The sequence below is a fragment of the Simochromis diagramma genome, unplaced genomic scaffold (assembly GCF_900408965.1).
Source record: "Simochromis diagramma unplaced genomic scaffold, fSimDia1.1 OVJJ01000545.1, whole genome shotgun sequence".
Lineage (NCBI taxonomy): Eukaryota > Metazoa > Chordata > Actinopteri > Cichliformes > Cichlidae > Simochromis > Simochromis diagramma.
In genome coordinates, this window is record NW_024387371.1 from 7,124,664 (window position 1) to 7,138,357 (window position 13,694).

The window sequence follows — 13,694 nt, forward strand, 5'->3', positions numbered from 1 at the left end:
TGTTGGAAAATCTGGTTATTCTCTCCAGATGTTTTTCTGTCATAACCACCACACGACACTACTTCTCATTTTTGTCTTTTAATTAACAATTTAAAAAAGATTCAAGGCCATTTTTAGTTTTATTTAATAGTGGAAAAGAAGTGTACTGGTATTGATTTTGGTATTGATGTTTGTAGATGATGCTGTGATATGTAGTAAGAGTAGCAAGCAGGTGGGAGAGACCCTGGAGCGCTATGGATGCTTTATAGAGAAGAGGAATAAACATCAGCAGAGGCAAAAGAGAATAATGCAAGGAGCAGAGGCAGGGAAGGTAGATGAGTTTAAGTGCCTAGCTTAACCATCCAAAGTAACACAGTACATGAACGGTGAAGAAATTAGTGCAGGGAGGGTGGAGCACATGGTTTGTGACAGAAGGATAGCATGAAAGGGAAGGTTTACAAGATGGTAGTGATGAAAGACAGGAGGCAGACCTGAAGAGATTAAGATTTGCACTGAGAGAGTGGACAGGATTAGAAATGAGAACATCAGAGAGACAGTTCAGGTCGAGCAGTTTGGAGACAAAGTTAGAGATGGTTTGGACATGTGCAGAGGAGGGATGGTGGGTATACTAAAGAAAGAATGCTGAATATGGAGCTGGCAGACAGGAAGACCTCAGAGAAGATTAATGGATGTAGTGAAGGAGGATTTCAGAGGGTTGATGCAACATGGGAGGACGCTACAAATAAGGTGAGATGGAGGCAGATGATCCGCTCTGGCAACCCGTAAAGGGAGCAGCTGAAACAAGAAGAAAACATTTAATTCCGGGCCTCTGAGACCTCTGGGCTGTGTTTAAAAATTTCAAATTCCTAGACAGATGAGTCAATACATTTGTTAAACCCACCATTTATTGTAGTGCTGTGCAGCGCCCAAAAAATGTGAATCTTTAAGTATTTAGAGACAAAACAAAACAGTTTTACACATTTATTGCATCATGAAAACTAAAATTTGTAGCACACCAGCTTTATTAAACAATAACGCACACGGTGGGGCTGCTCACATGAGCCAGTGATACAGGCTCCTATGTGCTGCGTGTAATATTAAAGCAATGAAATGCAAAGGTGATTATTCTTAAGTGGTTCAAAACTTTGCAGCTAATTTCCGTTTTTATCCTGGCCCATATTTACTTTTCTGGCTTCTGGCTTTTAGCCCATTAATGTGAAGAAAGTGGGCGAAGGTTCAAGTAAAGTGTGAGTTCACTTGCTTCTTAATCCTATGCCTAAAATAGATAGAAAGCTATTTATTTTTCTATTTCAGGCAAAGGCAAAGATGGTGTGTGTCAAAAACCGAGCTGCAGCTGAAGTTGTTGCCTTCATATTAACCATAATTACAGATGTGCAAGAAGACTATCACGTAAGACCATAATTACAGCCTTCAGCTTCCTTTCATCCTCTCAAGATTTACTCAGAGGCAGTTGGCAAAGTTGCATCCAATAATATTATTGTCATCCACTTGCTAAATGCCAAACCTGAAGCCTGCATTTTATTTTAAAGCTGGATATATCAGAGTTTCTGACCTCCCAGCTCTAGTTTAATGGGATCTGCGCACCTTGGGTTCACTATAGGCAGAAGTAGAAGTTATGGCATGGAGCCCTAATCACTCAAAATACTTTCCTTTAATATATTTTTCCTGCTTTCAGAGTGACTTTATTCCACAAGATCTTTGTCGATTCATCAGACTGTAACTGGAAAATGTTTTGCTGAGCTCAGTAAACGTATGAAAATCTCCAAACCTGCAGGTTTGATACGTAAAACGAGTGGCTCGTGTTATCTCTACCAAACATGCGCAGCGGATTTAAAGTCCACCTTATTGACACATGATTCCACCAATCACAGCGAAGCACCGCCACCGCTCAGCCAATCAAAGTTGCCGACGCCGAGCCCGACCTTTCTGCGGCCGAACGATATTTCAGAGAGAAGCGTGAGTAAAAACATCTTATTTCTTTACATGTAAATGTTTGAATTTGGTAACGTGGACTACGGGAACAGGTTTATTTTCACTGTGTGTGAATTTAGAGCCACAGCCCGGGCTCGACCTCACGTAGCTTAGGACGGGCTGCGGGATGCAGAGTCATCTGTGAGGGGCTGGAGGCTGCTCCTGTCCCTGTTGTTGTTATGGAAGCAGTGGTTTAACTCCAGTTACATTATCAAATATGCATCTAAACCACAGTCTTAGTTAGATTTACAGTGATCACGATGATGTAGCAGAGATGTGTTAATCCTTAATGCTTCTAACACAATGACAAGTTTACATTAAATTGGCTGTTAGGCTTCAAAAATCCAAATGCAGACCAGAATGAAGGTCTGCGATGATTGTAAATGCTGGGTAATACTAGTCTCCATCGTGGTTACACAGCGTTTCATCCAATGCATGAGCAGGGTGTGTGTTATAAAGCTGCAATGATTATACTTCAGAACAAATCCCACAAATGGATTTAGCTTTCAGGTATTGTCTCAGTCAGAACTATCAAACATTTACCTGCTCTAAAATGTGAGAATTTATGCTGATAATATATTGCCGAGAATATTTTATAATTTCAAGGACTCTAGGTAAGGAGAAAAAATATCCTACCTGATGGAAATCAGAATAAGGACAGAAAATTGACTGAAAAGGTTGCCAATCAAAAAAATGAGAGAGGTGTGTTTGTAGGAATAAAGGTGAGACTTTCAGACTATGTAAGCTGTCAAGCATGGTGGTGGTAGCATCATGCTCTGCAGCTTTTGTGCAGTCAGTTCGCCACACAAAGTGGATGGAATAATGAAGAAGTAGGACTATCTCCAAACCTCGCTTTGGTGTAGACTGATCTGTAGCGCCTACCAGAGTGGGGAGGTTGGAAGAGGTCATCAGACTCATGACCATCGTGTCATCGCAAACATCACAATCTGCAGACAGCCCTTCTGAGGTGCTGTCATTTGTGAACAGGGAGAAGAGTGCTTAGAGGGTTCAAAGTAAATAGAGCTGCTCCTTGCATATAAAAGCCTCTCATAAAAGGAACGAGTGTGAAGTTTGGTGTCATTTTCATTTTATGATGGACAGATCAGAACTAATATTTTTAGTGTGATGCTAGAAAACAGAGATTGAAGCTGCTTTCCCTTCTGCTGTGCTTGAATGTGAAGCTTCACTTAAAGTACAAACAAAGTTTATAGAGACTTCTTGTTGTAGCGTGGGTAAGAAGATGGAGTTAGATGGTCGGCGACCAGACCTCGTCGATACAGAGAGGCTGGGTGTGCTGTGCAACGTGATGCATCGCCTCAATGTTCATGATAAACAGAGAAGGTTGAGTTTAGTTTGAATGCAAAGTCACAAAATAGCTAATCAAAAGGATGAAATATAAAAAAAACAAATGAGAAAAAACAAATATATTATGTAATCTGTACTGCTGTGATCATCTTATCTGCTGCAGACAAACAGATGTTACAAAGAAAGGATCATAGAGTCATAAAATCTGAGAAGATTATTATTTGACTCATTATAAGCACAGCGAATAAGATTGTGGACCATAACATAATTATATGTTATTTTATTCTAATATTTAGGTCACTAAAGCAGCTGTAAACCAGTCAGTGCTTATCATCGTCATCATCATGGCCTCTGGAGCGTTGTTCCCCAGCATGGTGTCTGGGTCCCGCGGCTCCTCCAGTAAGTACCTGGTGGAGTTTCGTGCCGGTAAGATGACCATGAAGGGCAGCACGGTGACACCTGACAAGCGTAAAGGTCAGGTCTACATCCAACAGACGGACGACTCCCTCATCCATTTCTGCTGGAAGGATCGGACCACCGGGAACGTGGACGATGTAGGTAACGCCATCCGGATGAGGTTAACTGGTGTTTGAATTTCTTAATATCACAGCAGTCATTTCCATTTGCCAATTTAGGACCTGATCATCTTTCCTGATGACTGCGAGTTCAAACGGGTGAATCAGTGCACTACCGGACGAGTCTATGTGCTGAAATTCAAAGCTGGCTCCAAAAGACTCTTCTTCTGGATGCAGGTATGCAGCTGCTCCAGACTCGTCTGTTTACTAATCCTTTGTTTCCCAGCATGTTTTCTCTTTTTATTCAAGCTAAATATAATTATTTCTTACCGAAAGGTTACTGACTTTTCTCCTGAATCTTTCACTAAATTGAAGAAGATTCAGGAGAATCATCTCATGACATCCCGGTTCACTTCAAACCAAGCAGACAAAAACTGGTTCATCTGTTGTGCTGTCCATATAACTGGCCCCTGGGTCATTACATGGAAAATCAGTTCAATTGTCAATTTTTAAAATTCTGTTTTATTTATTTAGTGCCAAATCACAACAACAACCAACAATCAGCAACAGTTGCCTCAACACCCTTTATATTGTCTAGATCCTACAATAATACAGAGAAAACCCCAACAATCAGCCTTCTGCCATGAGCGTTTGAGGGTGAGGGGAGGAAGGCAGGACAAAGACAGGCTGTGGAAGAGAGGCAGAGATTAATGATAACTAACGATTAAATGCAGAGAGGTGTAAAAGTGAGTGAAAAAGAAAGATTTGAAAATCAGATTTGACTGATTTTTACACATAAGAATCCACCTCGTTTCTGTCACCTTCCTTTCACGTAAGCCGATAACAAATCTTCCTGCTTCTGGTTCAGATCCAGCACTCTTTGGTAGTAGGCCAAGTTTCCCTTGGAAGGGATTTTCAGTTTCCAGCGTGAGCAGTATTCCCATTCAAGCTGAAGTCATAGGACAGGTAGCTTTCTGTTGACTGCTTAAACAGACCCGGATGCCTTTGGCAGACGTTTAGAGGAAATGAGAGGATACAAAGGATAAAAACAAAGCAAAAAAACAACATTCACGATCTTTTGTTTTTGTGTATTGCAATAATAAGGTTTGTTCTGCTTTACACCTCAAAATGTTAATGTTCAGTAACCCTGGCATTTTGTTTTTCTGATCTCAGGAGCCAAAGACTGATAAGGATGACGAGTACTGCCGCAAAGTGAACGAGTATCTTAACAACCCGCCCATGCCCGGTGCTCTCGGCAGCGGCGGCAGCGGAGGACACGATCTGTCTGCGCTCGGAGGTAACAAACACGCTGTGTCGTAGTTTAAACCTGTCGTGGGTAAGAAGCTGAACTGTCTCACCTTCATGGGTGTCACCTGTCTTCTCTGCTTGCATGTAAAGGTGAGGGTGGCCTGCAGAGCCTTCTGGGCAACATGAGCCACAACCAGCTGATGCAGCTTATTGGACCAACTGGACTGGGAGGGATTGGTGAGTACCTTCATGACTGAGTCCACAAGCTAACAACGTGAAAACATCTCATTAACAATAGTCGGTGAGATGCTGAGCTCTGTTTGTGTGATTGACAGGTGGTCTCGGGACACTGGCTGGTCCAGGCTTGGCCAACCTTCTTGGAAGTAGCAGCAGCAGCAGCAGCAGCAGCAGCGTTCCTGCAGCCAGCAACTCCTCCACGAGGTGTCTTATTTACATTTCTGTTAAATATATTGAAGGATTCCAGAATATTTTTGAGGTGGAAAACAAGATAAAATGAGAAGTTCCAATAAAAGGGAAGCTATGAAAGAGAAGGTTTTAGCATCAGTACAGCAGAGCTCAAATGTTAACTATAACCTTAAAAATAACAGTTTAGCCATGAACTGTATATAAAAGATGGACATAGATATGGAGCTATCACCCAATGATTAGCAAGTTCCCCTTTTGAATCCTTTAGAGCGAGCGATTTTGACTTTTCTGACTTTTCTGACACTGAGATTAAAATCACTAAGGTCAGAGGTAAAGTGAGGAGTCATTTTTTTTATATACTTCAACGCTAAGTCGCCACCTGCTGGTCATGAAAAAGAATGCATTTTTACTTTTGCTTTGCAACCTGAAAGCTAAATCCTTCTTTGAGTTTAGTAGAATACTGAGTCAGTTTGTAATGAGTCATGAGTTTTCTTCCAGAGAAGCTCTGAGCTCCAACTGATATGATTATTTCCAAAATCCCAAAAAGTTGATTCTGTTCATCTGTATGCAGCTTTTTCAATGGGAGAAATGTTTCATCACTCATCCAGTTGACTTCTTCAGTCTCTGCTGACTGCAGGTTTTCCCAGCCTTATAAAACAGTACCTTTGCATAATGACTGAAACTAGCACCACTGGCGAACAACAGGCTGTGAGGTCAGTTCCTTGATCATTAATATGCAAATTGTCATGACCATTGATCAACAACCACTGATAAGTAAGAAAGTAAGTAAGTAAAATGTATTTATATAGCACTTTTCAAAAATAAAAATCACAAAGTGCTTTACAATAAAAGACCATTGATCAAAATCAAATCCAAGGACGTACCACAATTCACGGATCACATTAGCTCAGTGGACCAACACATCAAGTTCACCAGGGAGGATATAAAAAATGGCAGGTTAGCCTTCTTATACTGAGATTTCCATCAGTAATCGGGGACATTTAAAAGTTGATGTGTACTGTAAACCAACAAAGATGGATCAGTATTTAAGGTTTGACTCTCATCAGCCACTGGAGCACAAACTGGGTGTCATCAGGATGCTTCAACACAGAGCGAACACCATCCCCGCAGACAGAGCGGCCAGGGAAGCAGAAGAACGTCACATCAAGAAGGCCCTGAGTACATGTGGTTATCCCAGCTGGACGTTTGTCAAAGCTGAGAAGGAGCATAAAGAAAGCTCCAGCCGATCCAGGAAAGAAGGACTGCTACCGAAGCGAAAACCCTTAGTGATCCCTTATGTGTCAGGAGTATCGGAACATTTGAGACGCATTTTCTCTAAACATAGCATCTCTGTGGCTTTCAAACCCCAAAACATGCTGCGCCAAAAATTGGTCCACCCCAAAGATCGGGTCCCCCGACACAAACAGAGTAATGTAGTGTACGCTGTTAAGGGCCAGGAGGATTGCCATGATTTATAAATCAGGGAAACCAAACAACCTCTGGTGAAGGGTTAGGGGTTGTGATTTTACATAATGTTTTGCTAAACATTTCCATCCACAGTCCGTCCACAGCCGTCACCCCAACCTCTACCTCCGCTGCTAGTCGGCTCGGCTCCTCCCAGGTTCCCACCACTCCCATCACTCCCTCTGCCACCTCAGCGGCCTCCCCAACAGCCACCACCCCCTCCACCCCTGCTGTGTCCTCCGTGGCGGCAGCAGCAGCCAACCCCACGCAGCCCATCCAGCTGAGAGACCTGCAGAGCATCCTGGCCACCATGAACGTACCTGCCAGCAGCCAGGGAGGTGAGGATTTGATGGAAGCTTCAGGAAAATTGAACTTTGTTCTCCTCAAAACTGAGATTTGTTATTTATTTTAAAAAAAACAACAAATCTGAAAGTAAATGAATAATTAGACCTAATTAGTGAAATCTTCACTAATTAAGTGGCAAATAATTAAGACTGTGATCACAACAGTGTCGCTAATTCTGCGTAATTTTTGCATTATAATTCAGTTTGCTGCAGGAGCACGAATCCCCTGAAAATTCTGCAGGCTGTCGCTGTTTTGATTAAATTTCATTGTGCTGTGCTACATTAGGCACAGCTTCCTGCTGATGTGCTGACAGATTAATATACAAAAAGTAAGATGGCAGAGGAAGAAAAGGGCCAAAGACAGTGTGTGATATTGAATTAAGTTTTATAAGAAAAATTGCACAATATGCCCTCATTAGACATTTTATTAGATACAAATTGCTAGCACCAGGTTGGGGCTGGAAACATTCCTTAGAGGTCTGGTCCATATTGACCTGATAGCGTCACCTATTGGGCCTTTAGAAGCTGGGTGCACTGTGGTTCTGGTCAGTGCAATGCTTAGATAGGCTGTGGGGGTTAAATGGTTATTAGTTGGTGAATGAACCAAGGTTCTCTCAGATGATGACTTCCTAACTTACTGTTTGATTCACTCCCAGCACATTGCTTCATATTTGTTTTTAACAAAAAGCTCAGAAAAACAGCAACAATCAGCATCCAGGCCTTAAACCTGTATTCTTGTGGACTTCATAAGGACAGTAAAGCAGAATATACTTTAGGGATCAGTCAGATCCACCCTCAGAGATAACGTCAAAACCTGACTCGACATACAGGTGATCTCACAGCCACCACTAAACATCTCAGACGAAGATTTTATCTGACTTTGTAACTGAGGAACACAAAGAAGTAAAAGTAGTCACGACCTGAAGCACAGCCTGCTTTATCTTCCCTTTTAACTTTAATTTCAATCATAATTTTACTAAATTAACCATAGTGACTGAGATCATAAAGCCCTTTGAGAGCTCCATCGTTTGACCGTTTAAGCTCCATTAATAAAGATTTTCTATGGCGCTACGGCACAGATGACTGAATTATTACCCTTAAGTCAGAAAGAAACCTCATGATCTAAAGCAGCAATAATCTCACTGAGGCTCAGAATTACAGATTACAGATTCACTTGCATCTAACTGTGCTTGAAAAAAGTGATTTTTGTGTCTCGTATGTTTGAAATATGAATGATAATGTTGTTGTTTGCATTAACCAGTCAGTGTGGGTCTTTGTTGCCCGCAGTGGACCTCGCGAGCGTCCTGACGCCTGAGATCATGGCTCCCATCTTGGCCAATCCTGAGGTTCAGCAGAGGCTGATGCCCTATCTGCCCTCCGGAGAGTCCCTGCCTCAGAGCTCAGAGGAGCTGCAAAACACGCTGAGCTCACCTCAGTTTCAGCAGGTGGATGTCCTGTATAGTTTTTTTTTTTAACAGAGAGGAACTGACTGCTCCCTTCAAAGTGATACAGTTTCCTCATTTGTCATTTAAAACTGCTGTAGCTTTGTTCTTCTTTTATTATAGTGTTTGGTTTATGCTGTGTCATATTATATCCACATTTGTTGCACCTGTAGCAGTTTCAGGCTGATAAATGCACACATTTTCCTATTAAACCTAAATATTTTATTATCCTTGATTTCAGAAATTTCATCTGAACTGAGATACGGTGTGTTTAAGAGTATCCAGGTTGTTGGCATTTAGCATCTTGTAGTGGCATTTGTCCTTATTGTTGGTATTTATGGTCTCTCTGCAGGCTATGAGCATGTTCAGCAGCGCTCTGGCGTCCGGGCAGCTGGGGCCTCTAATGAACCAGTTTGGCTTGCCTGCAGAGGCCGTCGACGCTGCTAACAAAGGAGGTCAGTGTTGGCTCATGTCGCGCAGAGACGCTGTACCTGATTGTTTCAGCTCTGCAAAACTTAAAGGTCAACGGCAACATTACGTTTTGTCAGCCGTGAAATGTAAGAAACATTTAATAATGTGCAGCAAGTGAGACGATTTTTAAAACGCACTAACACTGAAAAGTTTGCAGAACGGCATGCAGCTGTCCTAGCGGACGCTCCAAACCTGTTTCAGTCCACACAGACTCGCACGTTGCGATGTTAAAACGTGACAGCATAAAAATCATGCTTACTGCTGTTTGTGGCCTCGATTGTTTTCACATCGACAAATACTGACATCTACAGTGGTGTGCAAAAGTTAGGGCACCCCTGATAATTTTCATGATTTTCCTTCATAAATCGTTGGTTGTTTGGATCAGCAATTTCATTTAAATATATCATATAACAGATGAACACAATGGTATTTGAGAAGTGAAATGAAATTTATAGGATTTACAGAAAGTGTGCAATAGTAACTTCAACTAAATTAGGCAGGTACATAAATTTGGGCACCCTAACAGAAAAATTACATCAACATTTAGTTGACATTTAGCCTCCAAACACTTCTGATCGCTTCCAATGAGAGTCTGGATTCTGGGTGAAGGGATTTTGGACCTTTCGTCTTTACAAAACATCTCCAGTTCAGTCAGGTTTGATGGTTTCTGAGCATGGACAGCCTGCTGTGGTCTTTTTCCACCATGCATACCGCCTCTTGTTATACCCAAATAACTCAGTTTTAGTTTCATCAGTCCACAGCACCTTATTCCAAAATGAAGCTGGCTTGTCCAAATGTGCTTAATCATACCTCAAGCGACTCTGTTTGTGGCATGTGCGCAGAAAAGGCTTCCTCTGCATCACTCTCCCATACAGCATCTCCTTGTGCAAAGTGCGCTGAATAGTTGAACAATGCATAGTGACACCATCTGCAGCAAGATAATGTTGCAGGTCTTTGGAGCTGGTGTGTGGGTTGACTATGACTGTTCTCGCCATCCTTCACCTCTGCTTATGTAAGATTTTCCTTGACCTGTCACTTCCGGCCTTAACTAGAACTGTCCCTGTGGTCTTCCATTTCCTCACTGTGTTCCTCACAATGGAAACTGACAGCTGAAATCTCCGAGATAGCTTTTTGGATTTGGAGGGCAGCACGGTGGCACGGTGGTTAGCACTGTTGCCGCACAGCAAGAAGGTCCTGAGTTCAATTCCAACATCAGGCCGGGGTCTTTCTGTGTGGAGTTTGCATGTTCTCCCCGTGTTTGCGTGGGTTCTCTCCGGGTACTCCGGCTTCCTCCCACCGTCCAAAGACATGCAGCTTGTGGGGATAGGTTAATTGGATAATCCAAATTGCCACTAGGTGTGAATGTGCGAGTGAATGTGAGTGTGAATGGTTGTCTGTCCCTATGTGTTAGCCCTGCGACAGACTGGCGACCTGTCCAGGGTGTACCCCGCCTTTCGCCCTATGACAGCTGGGATAGGCTCCAGCGCCCCCCGCGACCCTGAAAAGGATAAGCGGAAGCGAATGGATGGATGGATGGAGCTTTTTGGATCCTTCCCCTAAACCATGATGTTGAACAATCTTAGTTTTCAGGTCATTTGAGAGTTGTTTTGAGGCTCCCATGTAGCCACTCTCGAGAGAAGATGCAAAGAGGAGAAAAACTTGCAATTGGCCGCCCTAAATACCATTTGTCATGACTGGATTTACCTGTGTATGTAGGTTAAGGGTCAGTGAGCTTACCAAATAAATTCTATGTTTCAATAATTAGTGCTAAAGGTATTCAAATCAATAAAACAACAAGGGTGCCCAAATTTATGCACCTGCCTAATTTAGTTTAAGTAACTATTGCACACTTTCTGTAAATCCTATAAACTTCATTTCACTTCTCAAATTTCATTGTGTTCATCTGCTATATGATATATTTAAATGAAATTGCTGATCCAAACAACCAACGATTTATGAAGGAAAAACATGAAAATTATCAGGGGTGCCCAAACTTTTGCATACCACTGTATCTGCTGTGCGACAGAGCCTGTCCAATAAGCTTGTGCTTAGTTTTTTTTATTTACAAGTCAGGTCAAAGTTTATTTCTACAGCACATCTAAAACAAGCTCAGCTCACCAACGTGCTACACGGACGTTAAAAAAGCCATTAGAAGCTATTCTAATGGACGCAAATCTACATGTTTTATTGATATACTGAGAGGTTCAAACTTGACATTAAGGGTACTGGGGAGCTTATCAAATGCTGTCTTTGTGGGCGGAAGACTGTGTTTTAAAGTGAATTAGTGACTGAGCAGGTTGTTCTGTTGCATCGTTCGCTTTGGAGCTTGGCTCTGTGAATGTCTAAGAGCAGTAGGTTTGTAATGTAGCATCAGGGCTCTGGGAGGATTTTAGGGCTGCTCAAGAGGGTGGCGCCAAACCAGTGAGACTCTTAAAACAAGTAATAAAAATTTAAACCAGCCTTGAGGCTTAGGAGACCACCTTCTCTACAAAATATGGTCACCTCTGACTGTGAGGAATCAACGTTGAGTGGAGGGCGGCCAGGATACTAACACTTATGCTTCAAAAGTGAAGTCCAGAAGTTTTCTTTATGGGTTTTAGTATATCGTTAAAAACATTTTTTTTCAGTTTCTTCTTCTTAGGCTGAGTTTAGTTTTCCATGCAGGTGGGCACACATGCAGAAGTATATATATATATATATATATATATATTTTAATCTGCCTGAATGACAGACGCATAGTTGGTCCATTTATGTGTCGCAACAAATCAGAGGGCACGCTGACGTCCGCGCGGGGCCTCCTGCTCGCCCTGTAATGATGAAATGTGCGTCACTCAGCCTCAGTAGAAACTGCCACATTCCTGCAAGGCCTAAATTGTAATACTGGAATGAAAGATGAAAGCCTTTCTGTGCAGGAGCGTGCCAGAAAAAATCTCTCTCATGCGTATGATTTAATGAAGCTGCCCGCTGAGCAGCATGTACTTCGCTGTGCACCTCCAGCTTCTGTTCGTACACAGTGTCGTATGAAATCTGACGTTTCCTTTGTGTTGAGTCCCCACATGGAACAGTCGCAAATTGTTGGAACAAGAATGCTTCAATTCTGTTTTACTTAAGATTAGTGATGTCGATGACAGTCTGATTTAATCCTGCTTTAATCAGTTCAGCAGCTGTGCTAATGTGATTGATCATTTGAAAAACTTTAACAATCAGCCTTTGATCAACAAAGAAACGCAAAGGAGCTGAAACTGGGCCTTAGTACACCAAGGCAAATATTACATTAGCAATAATCCATGAATAGCTGTAGGTTTTATTTTTAATAAAAAGTTTCGTTTTAAGTTTAGACCAAACTTTGACAGCTTAATTTTTGCAAATTATGCTACTTTATATATTCTTAACAACATTTCACCTGGGTTGATGTTAGTTGACAGACTTTGGAGTTTGTGATTTATTTTACACTTAAATATTTGATTGAATAAAATCAGTTTAATTATATTTTAATAACACTGTACTTGTTTTAAATCCTTCTTAACGCCACAATATTAAAATGCTTCGACACTAACGTTGCAGTAAGAACCAGCGATAGATTACAATTTTGTAGTAAACAAATAAAATTGTTTGCATCTGTGTGAAGTTTTGAAACGAAACGTGTTAAATGCTAACAGAAATTATTTTCTGTCCAGGTAAAATTTGAAATGTAATTGTTTTAACTTTAGTGGAGAAAAACTCTTTAAACTGTGGATGAGAAATTGCTTCCAGGTTAACCTGCTCAGCTAACTACATGATAACTTAAGCTCCAGCTTTGAATTCTGCTCCTTTATTCTTTCCAGATGTGGAGGCTTTTGCTAAAGCCATGGAGACGGAGACAAAGTCTGATCAGGATGGCGACTCCAAAGACAAGAAAGACGACGATGAAGACATGAGTCTGGACTGAGCGCTCTTTTAAGAAATATTATTATTTAATGTATTTATTTTGCTGCTTAGCTGCAGTTTTATTCCCGCCACACCTCAAGGGTAAAGATTGTGGTTGATGTAGTAGAAAGTGTGACTCCCAGCTGATAGTGCTGTGTTGAATTAATATCTACTGATGTAACTGGGTGAACATGTACTCCACCTGCATGTCAGCTACTAGCCTATCCTGTCCAGACATGAGGGAACAGTAAAAATAATAGAAACACTTGTTAGTGTCTGACTGTTTTTGTTTTAGTAGCCAAGAAGACAAGTCAAACTTAATTTTTCAGTGTCTTAAAATATATTTTAAAAACATTCATTTTACAGAACAGTGTAAACACACAATGATCATCCAACAATTCGACAACAACCGTACATTTTCTGCACATCGGTTATTTTGAACACTTTTTTTAATTTAATCACATCAGGCAAACACAGTAAACTGAATCACCATTAAGTAAGAAGACAGATTATCTTTCCCAGACAAGACCAACATTTAAAGATCAACCACAGAAAGACAAAGAAATGTCACTTCGATCATTAACAATTTCACTGCCGCTGTG

General features: G+C 41.4%; 1 protein-coding gene across 1 annotated transcript; it reads left to right on the forward strand.

Moving 5' to 3' along the window:
• The first annotated feature begins 110 nt into the window (after window positions 1-110).
• Window positions 111-13,359, forward strand: LOC120719191 (proteasomal ubiquitin receptor ADRM1-like). The gene is made up of 10 exons (XM_040008216.1): window positions 111-1,956; window positions 3,573-3,830; window positions 3,912-4,028; window positions 4,965-5,088; window positions 5,190-5,276; window positions 5,375-5,480; window positions 7,026-7,267; window positions 8,561-8,718; window positions 9,068-9,170; window positions 13,011-13,359. Exons 1-10 carry the CDS (start codon window positions 1,753-1,755, stop codon window positions 13,112-13,114), a joined length of 1,503 nt encoding a protein of 500 aa, XP_039864150.1. The 5' UTR covers window positions 111-1,752; the 3' UTR covers window positions 13,115-13,359.
• Window positions 13,360-13,694: the final 335 nt, after the last annotated feature.

Excerpts from the sequence above, each read along its gene's own strand:
- LOC120719191 (XM_040008216.1), top strand. The coding sequence starts at position 1,753 with ATGAAAATCTCCAAACCTGCAGGTTTGATACGTAAAACGAGTGGCTCG. Across the intron at positions 5,481-7,025 it reads GCCAGCAACTCCTCCACGAG|TCCGTCCACAGCCGTCACCC; the intron begins GTGTCTTATTTA and ends TTCCATCCACAG. Across the intron at positions 7,268-8,560 it reads ACCTGCCAGCAGCCAGGGAG|TGGACCTCGCGAGCGTCCTG; the intron begins GTGAGGATTTGA and ends TGTTGCCCGCAG.